Below are 18,166 nucleotides of genomic sequence, written 5' to 3'. Positions count from 1 at the left end.
GAGATGCTTCCCCACTTTCATTTTCCTTTTGGGAAGAAAAGAATGAAAGGACATTTTGTTTACAATCCACCACAAACACTAAGTATCCTGGCCAAGAATACAAGAGAAAGAAAAGCATGTTAGTCTTGATTATTTTCCCTGTTAGTCTTAGTCTCAAAGAGAACAAGGGCGGAATTGCCTGAATCTGGAGTCTCCTTGTCACTGGATGACAATTTCCATCATCCCCATCCTCTGTGTGGATAGGAACGTGGTCGGATCGTTTAGAGAACACCAGGTTGAAAAAGAAAGTGAAATAACTAGATCAGTGACGGCTAAACTTTTTGTTGTTGCGTGCCAAAAACACACGCATGCATGTGCCCGCACCCATAATGCCATGCATATGTGACCTCCCTGTATGCACCACTCCCTGTGCATGCATGCGCAACCCCCTGGCATGTGCGTGCGACCCCCCCACTCCCCTGCCCCTCTGCGCATGTAACTTGCCCTCCATGCCCATTTTTTCCTTCCGGGTTGGTGCAGGAGGGTTTTCAGGTCCTCGCATGGCACCCCTGTGACCCGTCTTGGCCTTGAAAGGCCTTCTGCACCAACCTCGAAGCCAAAATTGGGTGTGGGGGCACTGCGTGGGCCTCCAAAATAAAATGTGAGCACCCCCCAGCGCATGCGTCCTGCCCCACACACAGGCAGAGGCCTGAAGTCCAACTGGCTGGTGGGAGGCGTGCCCGCATGCATGATAGAGCTGGGCTGGGACTACGGCTGGCGTGTCCGCAGAGAGGGTTCCATAGCTTCGACATCATGGAACTAGACCACAAATCTGCTTTTAATGGCCTGATGGGGTCAACCAAATGCATTGGATGGCAGCTCCCATCCTCTCCATCCTTTGGGTGGAGGGCTGGGCAAGAGAGGAACCTAGTCATGCCGAGTCAAACTGAAATAATCAGAGTGTAAATCTGGATTTCAAAGCCTGACGTGGCTCAGTGAGTTGACCCCTTTCACAAAGTCTGTGGTGCTGATGTCAAATAACCTTCTTCTTACCCAGATGTTTGGCTCGTTCTTCACGACGCTCCCGGGCCATCCTGTGTCTTGCTTGGGCTTTCTGAGAATCTGGAAGAAGGAGAACCCAAAGGCATCAGAAGAATGAAGGGGATGTTAGATGGCAGCAGATTCGGACAGTGAGGAGGTTGGGGAGGAACCTAGGCCAGTCCTGGAGTCTGGGGAAGGCTCTGATGAGGGCTCTGCGTCAGAGGCAGAGAGGGGGCCAGGGCCGTATGCCAGTTCTCAGCTGCCTTCAGAGTCAGACATCAGTGAGGCAGAAGAACAGCTGGAGCCTGTTCCCAGTGTGCGCATGCGCAGAGTTGCCAGATGAAGGGAACAGCTAAAGGACAGGGGTCCACTTGGGAGTAAGGCCACAGGTGGATGATGAGTGGCCCCTCCCAGAGGAAATAAAAGAGGAGCGAAAGGGGAGTGGAGTTTGCAGGAGACAATTGGTTCGTTTAACTTAACAATATACTTTTTGGTGCAAAATGGAAACATCGCCCTTATGATTTGTGGGCAACAATGTCCCAGGCATCCCCCCAGATCCCCTCTGTAGGTTGGTTCCACCTACAACAAAACCTACCTTGTTTTGCCCTGGGACTGGGTGAACCTTGGGCAAGGGGAGGCTGGTCGCTCTTGGGTGGCAGGCGGGCACTGCCACGCATCTCCTCCGTGTGAGGCGAACTCGGGGCTCCAATGGGTGGAGGGCGATCACTCTTAGGGGGCAAGCTTTCTGCTTCTGGAAGTGAGTCAGCTTCCAGGGGGCTGGGCTGGCGAATCTGGAAGGGAGAACTTGCTTCTGAGACAGGTATGGTGGGATTCTTGGCACTGGGGAGTTCATTTGGGGCTGGCAGTGTCACAGCTGCAGCTGGCAGAGGTGGGGCTGCTGGGGGGAAGGTTGGAGGGGCCCGGCGGCCCGGCTGAGCCTCTTCCTCCCCCATCAGGGGAGGCTTCTGGTCATTTCGAGGTGGCAGCATCACTTCTGACATGGTCCGACCGGAAGCTGAAAGACAGACACATTTCATTCAGCGGCTAATATGATCTAAGGCCGGGGTCTCAATCTTGTCAATTTTAAGACTTGTGGACTTCAATTCCCAGAATTCCTCAGCCAGCTCGGCTTGTGGACTTCAATTCCCAGAATTCCTCAGCCAGCTCAGCTGGCTGAGGAATTCTGGGAGTTGAAGTCCACAGGTCTTAAAAGTTGACAAGTTGGGGACCCCTGATCGAAAGTTACACACGTTGTTTTAGAAGGGAATGACAAGCAAAGGGCTGTCCTTGGATGGGAGACCACGAGGAAAGCCTTGTGCTGTGGATTCAGACTGAAACAGTGTTTTTCAACTTGGCAAAATTTAAGACGGGTGGATTGCAACTCCCAGAATTCTCCAGCCAGCTATTTTTCTGTTTCTGTTTTTTTTTTCTTAGCATCTCTTTTGCCAGTTTCTGTTCCCCCCCCCTCTAGTCATTCCTTAGGACTGATTCATTTCCTTCCCTCCTGCACAAAGGCTTCCTGAACTATGGATGGACCCAACTCCCCCAGAAGCCCTCCCCCATTTTTTCCTCTTCCAAGGCACCCCCAAAATACATAGATTGAGCAAAGAGAGCGAAGCTGACTGGAGAATTCTGGGAGTTGAAGTCCACTCATCTAAAAAAAAAATTGCCAAAATTGGGAAACAATGGATAAAAAAAAACAGCCCCCCCCAAAAGGGAGGGCCAAACCGTTTCTTCAACACGGTTAAGAAAACATGGTCATCAACTCCTCTTTACTGTGGGTACCCAAGATCGCCAATCAAACATTGTGCCAGCTGCCTATAAAACCTCTATTTGCTTTCAGAAGCATGGCATGACCAAATGAAGATGCCAAAGACAGACCACACACACAGCTTGGGTTGGATACGCCATCTTTAAAGGTGAAGCCATCCAGCTGGTCTGTCAAATATCATCTGACCTAAGACAGGTATGACTTTTCATAGTTTCTGTTTTGCTGCTCTAGTCATTTCTTAGGACTGATTCATCTCGTTCTCTCTTCCACAAGGGCTTCCTGAGCTGTTAGTGACCCCAACTCCCCCAGAAGCCCCTCCCCCATTCCTTTTCTTCCAAGACACACCCCAAACCCATAGTTTGAGGAGAGAGAGAGAGAGAGACAGACAGACACACATACACACAAACAGAGAGAGACAGACAGAGAGTGAGACACACAGAGAGAGGGCAAGACAGACAGACAGAGAGAGACAAAGACAGAGACAGAGACAGACACACACAGACAGAGAGACAGAGACAGACAGAGAGAGACAAATAAAGACCGAGAGACACAGACAGACAGACAGGGAGACAGAGACAAAAAGAGACAGAGACAAAGACAGAGAGAGAAAGACAGACAGAAACAAAGAGTCAGAGAGAGAGAGAGAGAGACAGAAAGAGAGAGAGACAGAGAGTGAGACACAAAGAGGCAGACAAAGAGAGACAGAGACACAGTGAGACAGAGAGAGACAAAAACAGAGACTGAGAGACACAGACACACACAGAGAGAGACAGAGACAAAAAGAGACTCAGAGAGACAAAGACACACACAGAGAGAGACAGAAAGAGTCACACACAGAGAGAGACAGAAAGAGAGAGAGACAGAGAGCAGAGAGACAGACAAAGAGAGACAGAGACACAGAGACACAATGAGACCGAGAGAGACAAAAACAGAGACACAGAGAGAGAGAGAGACAAATACAGAGACCGAGAGACACAGACAGAGAGAGAGAGAGAGAAACAAAAAGAGACTCAGAGAGACAAAGACAGAGAGAAAGACAGACAGACAGAAAGAGTCACAGAGAGACAGAGAGAGAGACAGAGACTGGGAATGACTAGTTTTGCTGATGCCCACATATGTAATTCCTCACTATCCTTGATTCCAGCAGACATGCCTGCACAAACACACACACACACACACAAACACACACACACTGCTCCCCTCACAGCAGCAGGGCCTTTTCAGACAACAATTAAGTAATGCATCAAGAATGTCCAGCCCGAGACGCAGAGAAGCCCAGAGAACAAGGCTGCGAATGTTGGTTCTGCCAAGGGAGGGAGGGAGGGAGGGAAGCGCTTTGAGCTTCTACGGAAGGGAGGCAGTCCAGAGAGAGTCGCCGCAGCCAGTGGGCTTGGGGGAAAGGAGAAAAAAATGGGACAGGACAGCCGAGAAACCGTGGGAAAAAATCTCCTGGGCGGGCTGGGCGGCCTCGAAAAACCAGACCCAGTGGACTACCCACTACAGTAGCCTTCCCTCCTTGACTCTAAGGGACAGTCCTTGGCTTCAGATAACTGCCCTTTGCATTGAGGTCATTTTCACAAACCTTTGTCCTTTCTTTTGGTCATTTCATTTTTACAGTAGCCATGACACCACTTTCTGCACAGTTTTCCTTGTGCATGTCAAAAAGATGGAGATGGGACCGTCTTTTTAAAATGCATTTTACACAAGTTACTCTTTGGTTTTAGGTATTTTTATTAGGAGTTTTTGTCAAGTTTTAGCTATCATTTCTCTGTCTTATCTCTCTTCTATCATCTCATCTATATATCATCTATACCTATCTATCTAAGCATCTATCTATCTATCTATCTATCTATCTATCTATCTATCTATCTATCATCTATCTATCTATCTATCTATCTATCTATCTATCTATCTATCTATCTATCTATCCATCATCTATCCCTTTCTAGCATCTGATGATAGATACTGTATGTCTTTCTATCCCTCATTTATCTGTCTCATCTACCTACCTACCTACTTACCTACCTACCTACCTACCTACATATCATCTATCTATATGTATGTATGTATGTATGTATGTATGTATGTATGTATGTATGTATGTATGTATCATCTATCTATCTATCTATCTATCTATCTATCTATCTATCTATCTATCATCTATCTATCTATCTATCTATCTATCTATCTATCATCTATCATCTATCATCTATCTATCATCTATCTATCTATGTATCTATCTATCTATCCATCCATCCATCCATCCATCCATCTATCATCTATCTATCTATCTATCTATCTATCTATCTCTATCTATCTCTCTCTCTCTCTCTCTCTATCCATCTATCATCTATCTATCTATCTATCTATCTATCTATCTATCTATCTATCTATCATCTATCTATCTATCTATCTATCTATCCATCCATCCATCCATCCATCTATCATCCATCTATCTATCTATCTATCTATCTATCTATCTATCTATCATCTATCTATCTATCTATCTATCTATCTATCTATCTATCTAGATCTATCTATCATCTGCAGTTAACCCAGGTAAGTGGCAGGGTGGTGTGAAGGCAGCCAACTTGGAAGAGAGAAAATGTTCTCTAACCAGGTAACCTCAAGGCATGCTGAACTATAATCCCCTCCCCCACACACATACACACCCATAGGCACCCTGGACAAGGCTAATGAGAGTTGTGATCCCATGCATCCTGCAGGCATTAGTTGAAAAAAAAAGGGACCAGCTCCTAACACTGTGATGGTGAACCTATGGCATGCGGAGCCATTTCTTAGGGCATGTGAGGCATTGCCCTGTCAGCCCCAGCGCGCATGCGTACGCTGGGCAGCTGACTTTGGCCTTCATTTTTGGCCGTTTTTGGTCCTCCAGATGCTTCCCTGAAGCTTCCGGAGGGCGAAAAACAACCCAATACACAAACCTCCGGTTTGCGCATTGGGCTGTTTTTCTCCCTCTGGAGGCTTTAGGGAAGCCTCCTGAAGGCAAAAAATGGCCTTACCGGCAACCCGGAAGTTTTCGCCCTCCGGATGCTTCACAGAAAGGCCCCCGGGGGGGAGGGGGGCTGTTTTCACCCTCCCCAGGCTCCTAGAAAGCCTCTGGAGCCTGGGGAGGGCGAAAAAAGGGTCCATTGTGTGCCAAAAGCAAGGGGAGGGCAGGGGTTGTGCACGCATGCGGGGTGGGTATCATGCATACATGCACATAGGGTGGTTACATACATAGGATTATGGACGTGGGCACACCCATGCACGACACCCGCCTGCGCTCCCCCTGCTTTTAGCACATGATGGGAAAAAGATTAGCCATCACCGTCCCAACATATAATGGTCCAATCTAGGACTGATGTGCAGCCCCCTTTCAGACTGCCTGGTGTGGAGACCTTTGAGAGGACACTGTGGGGTGCTAGTGCGCAATCCTGTTCTCCCTCCCCCCCCTCAAAAACCTGGCATGTTTTACAGTTTAACATATAGACTTTAAACCAGAGATATTTTTATTGGGGATTTTACCGGAAATACTGTATATAGTAGAGAATTGAAATATTTGATTGTAAATGAGTTAACAGCGGCTCCATGTATTTGTATTTGCAAAAATATATATATATGGAAAAACAAGAAAACACCAACGCAGGAGGAAGTTATTCAGAAAATAATGGAATGTGCTGAAATGATCAAATTGACATTTGAAATTAGAGAACAAGAAGATAAACAATTTTATAAGATATGGGATTTATTCTATCAATGGTTAGACCAAAAATATGGAAATGAACTATGCTAGAGAATGTTACAATACAAGGATAATGGAATGATACAGAATATAATATAAAGATGTACTACTATGGGATGGATTTAGGGTGATGTAATCACAATATAAAATAATTCAAAATTTAGAATATCTCGCATAAAATGAAGTAATAATAGTTATAGTCAAATAAATGATTAACAGTGATAATAATGTATGCATATATACTAGATTGATAATATGAGATTTTATATATATTGTAAGTGAGGACTATGGAGAGGATGCACAAATGCTTTGTAATCCATCGACACACTGTATGTAACTGGAAGATGGTTTTATGTTTGTCTGTGTTTGTCTAAAAAAATTATATATACAGTATATATATGTGTTTGTGTATGTGTATGTATATATAAAAAACCTGGCGTGTTTTCCACCCTAATGAAACCGCCCAAGGCATCGCTAAACTTGCTGTCCCTGAAAAAGCCAAATGTCAAGTCACTTCTACCGAAAATTGGATGGATGGATGGATATGTCCGCGAGGCTTCCCAGAGCTGGGCTCCAGCCAAAATAGACTTTAGTTTGAAGGAACCCAAGATCCACAGCGTTTTACAGAAGCCAAGACAATGGATGTAAAGGATCCCGAGTTCACAAATTTGTGCCAGGGACCAACTGGAAAGGGGGGGGGGCAAAATCAATTTAAAAATTGTTCTGCCAGTGTTTTTCAGCCTCGTTCTCTGTAAACACCAAGACTTCAACTGTCTGCATTCCCTAGGACGAGCTGGGGAATTCTGGGAGGGGGTCAAGCTATTTTCCAAAGCACCTGAAGGCCAGACAAGGAATAATGGATGGAAATTGATCAAGGAGAGATTCAAACTAGAAACAAGGAGGAACTTTTCTCACAGTGAGGACAATCAACCAATGGAACAGAAGTTGCCTTTGGAAGTTGTGGGAGCTTCATCACTGGAAGCTTTCAAGAAGAGATTGGACTGCCATTTGTCAGAAATGGTGCAGGGTCTCCTGCTTGAGGGGGGTTGGACTAGATGACCTATAAGGTCCCTTCCAACTCTGTTAATCTGTTAAAACTTCAGGAAAGAAGTATAATAGGGAACAATTTGTCTCTAGCAACTGCCATTTCAGCTAGGATGAAAAACCTTTTGGGACCAACTATCGCTGCTCCTTTAATGCAAGAATCAATTCCCATCAATCCTTAAGTAGATAATAATTTAGATAAAATTTATGGCATTCCACAACTATTCCAGATGCCATTGGAGAAGGAATTCTTCTTTTGTTATTAGGAGCTAGCATTTGGAACCCCCTTATTTACTCTGGCTGAGCCCCCATCCCAAACACTAAAATAAGCATCCTTGGTTGAGAGACCACCAGGAATTCCGTGGATGAGACTGGACAATTTAAAAGAGGCCCCTTCAATTAAAGGCTGCCTTATTGCAGGACAAAGGAAATATGCCTTCTTTATCCTGATCCCCACTCGTGTTTCTTAATCTTGGCAACTTCAAGATGTGTGGACTTCAACTCCCAGAATCCCCCTGCCATAAGATCTGTGGACCTCAAGCCCCAGAATTCTCCAGTCAATATGCTGGCTGGAGATTTCTGGAAGCTGATGTCCACGCATCTTAAAGTTACCAAAATTGAGAAACACTCATCCCCACCTTCTGGATCAGCACCACCAGGACCAGACGGTGCCCCTTCCCCTGTGTTTCAGAAAGCCTTTATGACCTAGCTCTGTTCACCGGACTGGAGTTAATGTGGGTGTGAAGACAGATCCCTGTGGCATTGTTACTTCTACGATTTGTACTCTGTGTTATTTTAGACCAAGCTCCCTGTTTATTTAGATTTCAATTGTTTCATTCTTTTTTATGGATTTTGCAAGCAACGTGGAGTCTACTGGGGTGGGAGGCCAAATTCTATTGAATAAAATATATTGAATATATTTAAAATGGGGTGCGGTGGCTCAGTGGCTAAGACGCTGAGCTTGTCGATCAGAAAGGTCGGCAGTTCGAATCCCTAGCACCACGTAACGGAGTGAGCTCCCGTTACTTGTCCCAGCTTCTGCCAACCTAGCAGTTCGAAAGCACGTAAAAAAGGCAAGTAGAAAAATAGGAACCACCTTTGGTGGGAAGGTAACAGCGTTCCATGCGCCTTCGGCGTTTAATCATGCCAGCCACATGACCGTCTTCGGACAGCGCTGGCTCTTCAGCTTTGAAACAGAGATGAGCACTGCCCCCCAGAGTCAAGAACAACTAGCACATATGTCCACGGGGAACCTTTACCTTATATTAAATATTAAATTAACCCACTTTTGAGGGTCCAGAAAAGGAACCATGCAAGATATTAAAGTCATAAGAATTAACCTGCCTAAGTTCAATTTGGTAGATGCCAGGATTTTGAAGAATCTGATTCTTGTTAAGTTCAATCACTCCGAACAATACAGAGGGACATGGAGAACTAGCCAGAGCATTGAAGGAAATGGGCCCCCAACTGCAAAGATCTGAACAGTTTTAGATTGTGTCTTCCCCTCTGTGTTCCATGCAAATACTCCCTGCTCTTCCGGATATTTTCAGTTTCTATTCTAGGCTTCATCAATAGCCATGGCATTTGCAAAATTCTGGGAGCTGAAGTTTTTACACATTGGATGGAGAGTTCTCAGATTGCTGGAGATTGATCTAAGTTGGAAGCACATTGTGATAATATGAAACTGGCCAAGGGAAGTGCTACCCACCCCAGCTCTGTTTGGATTATTGGAAGCTACATGAGGCTTTCAAAGATTTTTAGAGTTCTTCCTTCAACAGCCATCCTCAACCCATTCCATTTGGGAATGGCAGGGGCCAACTAAAATGTCCACAATCTGACACTTCCTGCACTTCAGCTCCCAAATTTCCCAGCAATGTCATGATAACTGGAAAAGTGGAGGATGCCTTCCACTTATGGAAGGCACCCAGACTTGAGAAAAGCAGACTAGAGTAGAGTAGGGTACGGTAGAGTAGACTAGAGTAGACTACAGTAGAGTACAACAGTTTATTTGGCCAAGTGTGATTAGACACACAAGGAATTTATCTCTAATACAGAAGCATTCTATATACTTGCAAAGAACAGAGAACTAGTAATACAACCACCAGTAGAAGTGGGTAATAAGAGATAATAAAAGGATAAATGATTCTACAATCACACTGCATGGGTTAATATACAAGCACATTAGACAAAATTTAATAGACACTCTATATTGTCTATTGTCTATATTGTCAACTGCAAGAATTAGGCATTTGGCAGAGTGATGGCACAAAGGGAGGAAAACTATCCCTTTGTCTAGCATCATACAGAGGGAAGTAACTGAAACTCTTGATGTCCAGGATGCTTGCAAATATCTTCTTAGCCCCGCTCCTCCAACCAGTGCAATATACATGTCTTCTATGGAAGGCAGGCAGGTTGCAATTATTCTTTCTGTAATGTTAGCTACCATATTTTTCGGAGTATAAGATGCACCGGAGCATAAGGCACACCTAGATTTTGAAGAGGCAAATTTTTAAAAAAAGTTTTTGCACTCTGCAGACCTTCCAAAAATGGGCCCATTTTTTGTCAGAAAAAAAGGGCATGCATAGCCTTGCTCCTAGAGGCTGGGGGGGGGGGCAAAAACGAGCCAAAACGGCCCATTTTTCACTCATTTCTCCCCTCTCCAACCCCCAGGAACACTCTGGAAGCCTCCCAAAGGCTATGCACAGGCATTTTTGCAAAGGGGACAGGGTTTCGGGAGGCCAAAAAGGCTGCATTCAGTGTATAAGACACACCCGATTTTCACCCTCTTTTTTGAGGGAAAAAGGTGCGTCTTATACTCCAAAAAATACGGTATCCACTGGAATCTGTCGCTGTCCTGTTTGGTCGCTGTACCAAACCAGGTAGTGAGTGACAAATTTACTATACCTGACAGCAATTCAGCTGAAATCTCAAGACACTGAGGAATCTTTCTCATTAGCTTCTACGGAATGCTTTCCACTAGACACGCCGGAGACACAATCCAAGAGTTAGGGCATGCAAAGAGTGTTCCTCCACGCTGCCTTTCAGAGAACAGACCCACAACCAATATACACCAGTCCATCAATCCCCTGACAGCTCCCTTTATCCCAATCCCATCCCTTTAAAACTTGAGCGGTCTTGGCACTGTGTAATTAGGGAGTGCAAGCTGCTTAGTCAACAGTTATCGCCCTACTGGATTAATGATGGATGAGCCACATCCAGTGCAGGAGACAAAAGAAACTCAGCAGACAGAGCAAAGAGAAGAAGAGGTGGGAAGGGGACATTGGAGGGGAGAGCAGAGTGACAACTAGACCAGGGACGGCGGTTGGCAAGGAGACCTGGAACCAATCATTCCCCCAAGCTTTTGAGAAGTAGATATGAATTCCTCTTCCTAAATGTAATTCTTATTCCACCACGAGATCCAGGGAGGTGACAAGAGAGAAAGCTAGACATTCTCATACATCATTATTAAATGTTGATCCAAGCTGTTTTCTCCCCTCCACGCAAAGGGGGCATTTGGTTCATCTATCAAAATCATCTGAGATGGCCTCATTTTCAGGGCCAGAAGGAAACATTTAGGTCGAGTCTGTGAAGTTTCCCACAAACTGAATATTTTGTTGTTGTTCAGTCACTAAGTTGTAGAGTCCACCTCTTCGCAACCTTATGAACCTCAACATGCCAGACTTCCCTGTCCTCCACTGTCTCCTGGAATTTGCCCAAATTCATGGTCATTGTGTCCAGTGTCAGACATGCGAGCCATCTTTTCTTTTTGGACTTCAGGCCTGCCATACTTTCTACTGTGGGAAAATGGGAATGTGGATTATACGGATTTGGGTGATGTGCAGCCATAACAACATTCTTCTTAGAAAGCCAAGGTCATCTTTGTCTCTGTACCTGGCCAGATGTGAATGGGAGGAATCTATCTTCGTGGCAGTGGGAGATTGGACCATGTGATGGACTTGTGGGTGTGGGGGCAAGATCTTGAACTTTCAACTGGGTGGGGGAAACCTGGAAGCTTTCAGATTCGGGTTTTCCCAGATGTGCCAATATGACATCTCTAATAAAGCAGAACTTTAAGGAAGCCCAAGCCTTGGAGTTTTATTTCATTGGTGGCGGTTTTTGGAACCCTGACATCCAGGACATCATCTAACCACCTCATCCTTTGACTTCTCCTTCTCCCTTTGCCTCCAATCTTTCCCAACATCAGGGTCTTCTCCAACCAGTCCTCTCTTCTCATTAGGTGGCCAAAATATTTGTGCTTCAACATCTGTCCTTCTAAAAAGTTGGTTTTCTGTAGGATTGACTGATTTGACTTCCTTGCAGTCCAAGAGACTCTTAGTGATTGTTCTTCAACAACTGGACATTACCACTCCTAATTTTCAGCAATCATAGCCCCGAGAAGGCCCATTGAGTGCAACCTGCTCCTAACCATAGAAAGCCCAAATAAAGCAATTGATTAACAGATTAGCAGAGTTGGAAGGGACCTTGCAGGTTATCTAGTCCAACCCCCTGCCCAAGCAGGAGACCCTACATCTGCCTGTACCTAGGATCGAACTCACAACCTCCTGATTGTGAGGCGAGAGCTCCACCTCTAGGCCACAGCAGCAGCGATGGATGGTTGTCCAGAATGGCTCTTGATCCAGGCAGAAACGGCTTCTTGAAATTCTCCACCGCGGTTGTAGTTGGACAAGCCAGAAGGATAAAGAAGCCTAACAGGGTTTCTTAGGAGAAAGAGAAATTCTTCAAGCAATTCTCATTTAACAATAGGGCTGGTACTAGAGGAATCCTATGAAGAGTTTTGGAATCCAGAGGCAATTGGAGAGAAATTTATCCAATGAAAGAGAGGAGATAAGTGTCCAGGGGAGCAGGCAAGAGATATTATGTACTTCATAATGGAGCTGATGTCACCACAGCTTCAAATGGACACAAAAGATTCATAGTGTTGTGGACAGCAGATTTGGACAGTGAGGAGAGGAACATGGTTCAGTCCTGGAATCTGGGGAAGGCTCTGATGAGGGCTCTGTGTCGGAGGCAAAGAGGGGGCCAGGGCCGTCTGACAGTTATCAGCTATGGACATCAGTGAGGCAGACAAACAGATGGAGCCTGTTCCCAAGTGTGCGCATGCGCAGAGTTGCCAGACGAAGGAAACAGCTGAAGAACAGGAGTCGACTTAAGAGTAAGGCCACAGGTGGACGGTGAATGGCCCCTCCCAGAGGAAATAAAAGAGGAGCGAAAGGGGAGTGGAGTTTGCAGGAGACAATTAGTTCGCTTAATTGGCTCATGACTCTCCGAGACTCCTTACCAAGTTTGGCAGATATCGGCCTGTCAGCTCTCCAAGCCAGATAAGGTCTGTGACTGTAAATCCTCCCTTGAAAGACTCTGCTGGATGGGAATGAGCAGAATTCACAATCAATTAATAAAAGGGTTTTTTGTCAGGACAAGGAGTTTACTTCACGCTCTCGGGGATCAGAACACATACAAACTCCCCAGCTGCCTTGTAACTAAATGAAGTGAGACAATCATGCTCACCTATAAATATTTCACGGAGCAATCCCTTTTCCTTTGCCAGATATTTTTTTTAAAATGCTTTCGTTTGATTGAATGTGAGTCAAAACAAAAATGATGTGTAGATTTTTTTCTGCAAAACCCATCCCATTCGATTGTTCAGAGCCATTCTTTCTGTCAAACAGATTTCCCTTCCAGTTAGATCCTCAATTTCTAACACTCGTGGTTGGAGGGACAAAGCATCAGGACACTCGGCTTATGATAGCCAGAGAGGAAGAACATATCTCGGTCTCTGTTACAGCCCACTTTGGAAGCCTTTTCCAATCCAGATTCAGCCAGAAGCTGCGCTTTGCTTTCGACTCTCCCGACTGCTGACAGCGTACATGTTTGCACAGAAGCAGAGATGCCCAAACAGCTTCCTTTTTTGGCATCTGCCAGGCTCCCATATAAATATGCAAAGCACGTGCCACGTCATGTATGCTAAACATCTGCTGATAACCGTTAATATTGTTATTTGTTTACTTACTGGAGAAGTGGATTAGCCAGCTTTCCATGGTATGATTGCAGCACTCCAGTAATCAATCAAACAATAGCAAGAGCACTTGGACTTATATAATGGCCCCTCCCAGAGAAAATAAGAGAGGAGCGAAAGGAGAGGGGAGCTTGCAGGAGACATTTTGTTTGCTTAATTAGGGTGAAGATTTGTTGGCGATTCTCAGAGGCTCCTTGCCAAGTATTTCCTTGTACAGCATGGCGTTTGGAAGATATCGGCCTGGCAGCTCTCCAAGCCTGATAAGGTCTGTGGTTGTAAATTCACCCTCGAAAGACTGTTTGCCAGGACTTTGCTGGATGTGAATGAGTGGAATTCACATTAGTTTAATAAAAAGGGGTTTTGTCGGGACAAGGAGTCTGCTTCGTGATTTTGGGAATCACTAGGCAATTGCCTAGGTCAAAGCAATTGGTTTAGGGGCCATTTGAAGTTACAATGGCATTGGGAAAAAGTGACTTACAACCAGTCTTCATATTTAAGACTGTTGCAGCATCCCCATGGTCTTGAGATCGAAATTTGGTTGCCTGGCAACCAACGTGTATTTTGTGATGATTGTAGAATCCTGGGGCCATGGGATTACTATCAGCCAACTTTTCTGCTGGCTTCTGACAAGCAAAGGCAATGGGGGAAGCTGGGTTCACTTAATGACTGCATGGTTCACTTAAAAACTGTGGCAAAAGAAGGTTGCAGAATCAGGAGTGACTCACTTAACGTCTGCCTTGCTTAGCAGTGGAAATTGTAGTCCCAGTTGTGATCATACGCCGAGTACTCTCTGTTTTTGTTAGTGCAGGGTTGTATCTGTTTACTTCATTCTGTTATTGTTCTTTTAAGCTTGGCTGATCATTGAGCGGAGAAATATTATGGAGTATGCAATTCGTGGCGTAGGGCTTCCTGCCTAAACAGGGGGTTGGACTAGAAGACCTCCGAAGCCCCTTCCAGCTCCGTTGTTCTGTTTTCTGTGGCAGGCTCACATATTTCTTCCTGGCTCAATAGGGGTTCTATCAAGAGCTCACCCCATCCCACCCTACCGCATGTGATGCAGGAAGCCGTATTTACAGTTATGCTGAATTATTTCTGTTGACTTGATGAGGCCTAAGCAGATCAGGCTGTTTTCCTCTCCCAATCTCTCAGTACAGACTCGGGGGCGGGGAGCGGGGTGGGGAGGATATTGAAACATGCGGAGATGAGCAATCATTTCTAGCCCTTTCCCCCATTTCCCCCACAGTGAATCAGCTAAAATAGATTGTTCAATGAGCAACGGGGCAGATTTTGGATCTAGGATTCACTCCTTGGCACTTGCCCCTGCAGCTGCCCAATATTTGAGGGGCTGCCACGGAGAGGAAGGGGTCAAGTTATTCTTCAAAGGACCCAAAGAATAATGGATGGAAACTGACCAAAGAGAAATTTAACCTAAAAATAAGGAGGAACTTTCTGACAGTGAGAACAATCAACCAATGGAACAGAAGTTGGAAGTTGGGGGAGTTTCATCACTTGAGACTTTCAACAAGAGATTGGTGTGCCATTTGTCAGAAATGGTGTAGGGTCTCCTGCTTGGGCAGAGGATGGATTAGATGACTTACAAGGTCCCTTCCAACTCTGTTAATCTGAATTTATCTAAGATGATCAAAGATCTGGAGACTAAAACATATGATGAACGGTTGCAGGAACTGGGCATGGCTAGGATAGTGAAGAGAAGGACCAGGGGAGACATGAGTGCAGTCTTCCAATATATGAGGGGCTGCCACAGAGAGGAGGGGGTCAAGCTATTTTCCAAAGCACCCAAAGGCCAGACAAGGAACAGTGGATGGAAACTGACCAAGGAGAGATTCAACCTGGAAATAAGGAGGAACTTTCTGACAGTGAGGACAATCAACCAATGGAACAGAAGTTTCCTTCGGAGGTTGTGGCAGCTTCATCACTGGAAGCTTTCAAGAAGAGACTGAACTGGCCTCTGTCAGAAATGGTATAGGGTCTCCTGCTTGGCTGGAGGGTTGGACTAGATGACCTACAAGGTACTTTCCAACTCTGTTAATCTGTATTCTGTCTTGAGTTTAAAGGGGAGGGGGACATTTTTGGCTCGGAGAAAAAACACCAGTTCGGGAAAGCCCACTGACTCCCACACTGGCAAGATCACAAAATCACTTTCAGTTTTCGTTCTGCTCCCCCGGGATCCTTCCCAGAGTTTGCGTGCAGGGAAGGACAGCCAGGAAGGGGGCAGGATGCTCGCTGTTCCTCTCCACCCCCTCCTCTCTTCGTGTATGTGCAAGCATGCATAAACACCCAAGCTGCGCACAGGTGGCACGAACAGCCAGGAAGATGGGAGAGGCCCCAAGGGAAAACGGGTGGAGCAAGGCGGCACGAGATAGCGCTGCCTTGTTGCAGAAGCTTTGGAGAACTTCTGGGAAGGCCCGGCGGACTGATGTGGGCAGGAGGTGGCGAGGAGAGATGGCATCAGATCAGGGAGGATAAAAGGGAGAGGATTAAAAGCCTTTGGTTTGGTAAAACTGGCTTAACACACCGGATTACCTCTAGAACAATAAGATCTGCCGAAAAGACTGGATTAGCTCTATAACGCACGATTAATTAAAACTATTTTTCAAACAGAAACATCCAGAGAGCAAACATAATTCAGATTTACATTCAGGCTTTGATCAGGAGGAGAGAAAAAAAGACAAGTCCAAAGCCTAAACGAAATGGTTCTTGTCTGGCCCAAAGCGCTCACCCAGGGTTTCGTACATTCAGCAACTTTTAAGAGGTGCTGGCTGGGGAATTCTGGGAGTTGAAGTCCACCCCTCTTAAAAAGCGCTAAGAAACGCTGAGAAGCTGCTTAGGGCAAGCAGATTGCAGATCCTTGCCGCAGATCCCTTGCACATCTAAAAAAGCAAAACTGGAATTGCAGGAGGAAAGAAGAGGAATTTTCCAATTTCCCAGTTGTTCACCCTCAGATTTTGGGTTCCCCATGCCGGATGGGGAATTCTAGGAGTTGAAGTGCACACCTCTTTAAATTGGTGAGGATGAGAGACACTGGGCAAAAAAAATATTTCCAGAGATGGCTAGGGAATTCCTGCTTGAAGGTCCCCAATTCATTGCCCATTTCAAAATGGGTTTGATAGCGAAGCTGTTATGCAGGTACACCTTTGCCTGAATCTTTGGGAAGCTACCCCTAGCCTCAGTGGGGTGTCCGCAGGGTAGGATGAAATAGTCAAATGAGCAGCCACAAGGATGAACATTAAAAAAATATATTACAGGTAGTCCTCAATTTACAACCACAATTGAGATGGAGACTTCCCCCGGTAAGAAATCTGTTAAGTGAATTGTGCCCAATTTTACAAACTTTTTGCCACAGTCATTAAATGAATAGGTGATCATTAAGCAAATCTGGTTTCCCCCATTGGCTTTGCTGATTGGAAACCTCCTGTTCTGACCTGGGCTTCCCAAAAGCATTCTTTCACAATGGACTTGAAGATGCCAAATTTGAATCCAGTTTCTTCTTGGAATGATGTGCTGCAGCCTCTCAGCCAACATCTTCCCACATCTTGGAATTTCTCTTCAGCAGTTCCCACCTCTAATCAAAGGCCCCACTGTTCTGACCCAGGCTTCGCAAAGAGCATGAAGCAGACTCCTTGATGACGCAAAACTTGACAAGGAGTCTTGGAGAGTCACGAATCAATTAAGCGAACTAATTGTCTCCTGCAAACTCCATTTCCCTTTCGCTCCTCTTTTATTTCCTCTGGGAGGGGCCATTCATCATCCACCTGTGGCCTTACTCCCAAGTAGACCCCTGTTCTTTAGCTGTTCCCTTTGCCTTGCCACTCTGCGCATGCGCACACTGGGAACAGGCTCCAGCTGTTCATCTGACTCACTGATGTCTGACTCCGAAGGCAGCTGATAACTGGCATACGGCCCTGGCCCCCTCTCTGCCTCTGACACAGAGCCCTCATCCGAGCCTTCCCCAGACTCCAGGACTGGCCCAGGTTCCTCCCCAACCTCCTCACTGTCTGAATCTGCTGCCAGTTCTGCTGGCCGCTGGTGGGCCACAACACCTCCAAGGTCAACAATGGCGATCATGTGATCCCTTCAATGGTCATATCCACGAGGATCTGTCATAAATTTCAGTACTATCGTAAGTTTGTACAGTCATTAAACAAATGGTCATAAGTCGAGGGCCACTTGCATCAGGCTGTAAGCTGCCTTCATTCAGAATGCCAAAGACTGTCTTCATCTGTCAAGAGCCCATCAAAGATTCTGCACATTATTATAAGCCGCTTTACGACCGCATTAGCTTTTTTTTTTTTTAACTGACAGTCACACTTAGAATTTCACCCTTAAAAACAATGGAGGGTGTCTCATTTGCATATTAAACAAATGGGAAGAAAGCAGCCAAAGCAGTGGTTTCCAACCAGCATACCGCAACACACGGGAACGCAGCGTGCTTACTCTGAGCGCGCCAAGAGATTTGTGACGGATGGTTTTTCTTCTTCTTTTTTGTATGATACATATTCTGAATCACCCATATATTCAATTAAGTGCATGT

The 18,166-nt window shown here is 45.6% G+C and overlaps 1 protein-coding gene across 3 annotated transcripts in view; it reads right to left on the bottom strand.

Moving 5' to 3' along the window:
• Positions 1 to 18,166, bottom strand: part of MAP7D1 (MAP7 domain containing 1) — a 94,788-nt gene that overhangs the window by 50,100 nt on the left and 26,522 nt on the right. For 2 of the 3 annotated variants that reach the window (XM_081962027.1, XM_081962029.1), the window contains exons 2-3: positions 1,616 to 2,035; positions 1,033 to 1,101 (exon numbers count right to left, since the gene is read on the bottom strand). In XM_081962027.1, coding sequence (XP_081818153.1) covers positions 1,033 to 1,101; positions 1,616 to 2,035 — 489 coding nt within the window. Of the gene's footprint in view, positions 1 to 1,032; positions 1,102 to 1,615; positions 2,036 to 2,977; positions 3,060 to 18,166 lie in introns of those variants that run through there. The other variant, XM_081962028.1, reaches the window with a different exon arrangement.

Source organism: Natrix helvetica (genome assembly GCF_964273705.1).
Source record: "Natrix helvetica genome assembly, chromosome: 9".
Classification (NCBI taxonomy): Eukaryota; Metazoa; Chordata; class Lepidosauria; order Squamata; family Natricidae; genus Natrix; species Natrix helvetica.
This window is presented reverse-complemented; position numbering and strand designations above follow the sequence as displayed.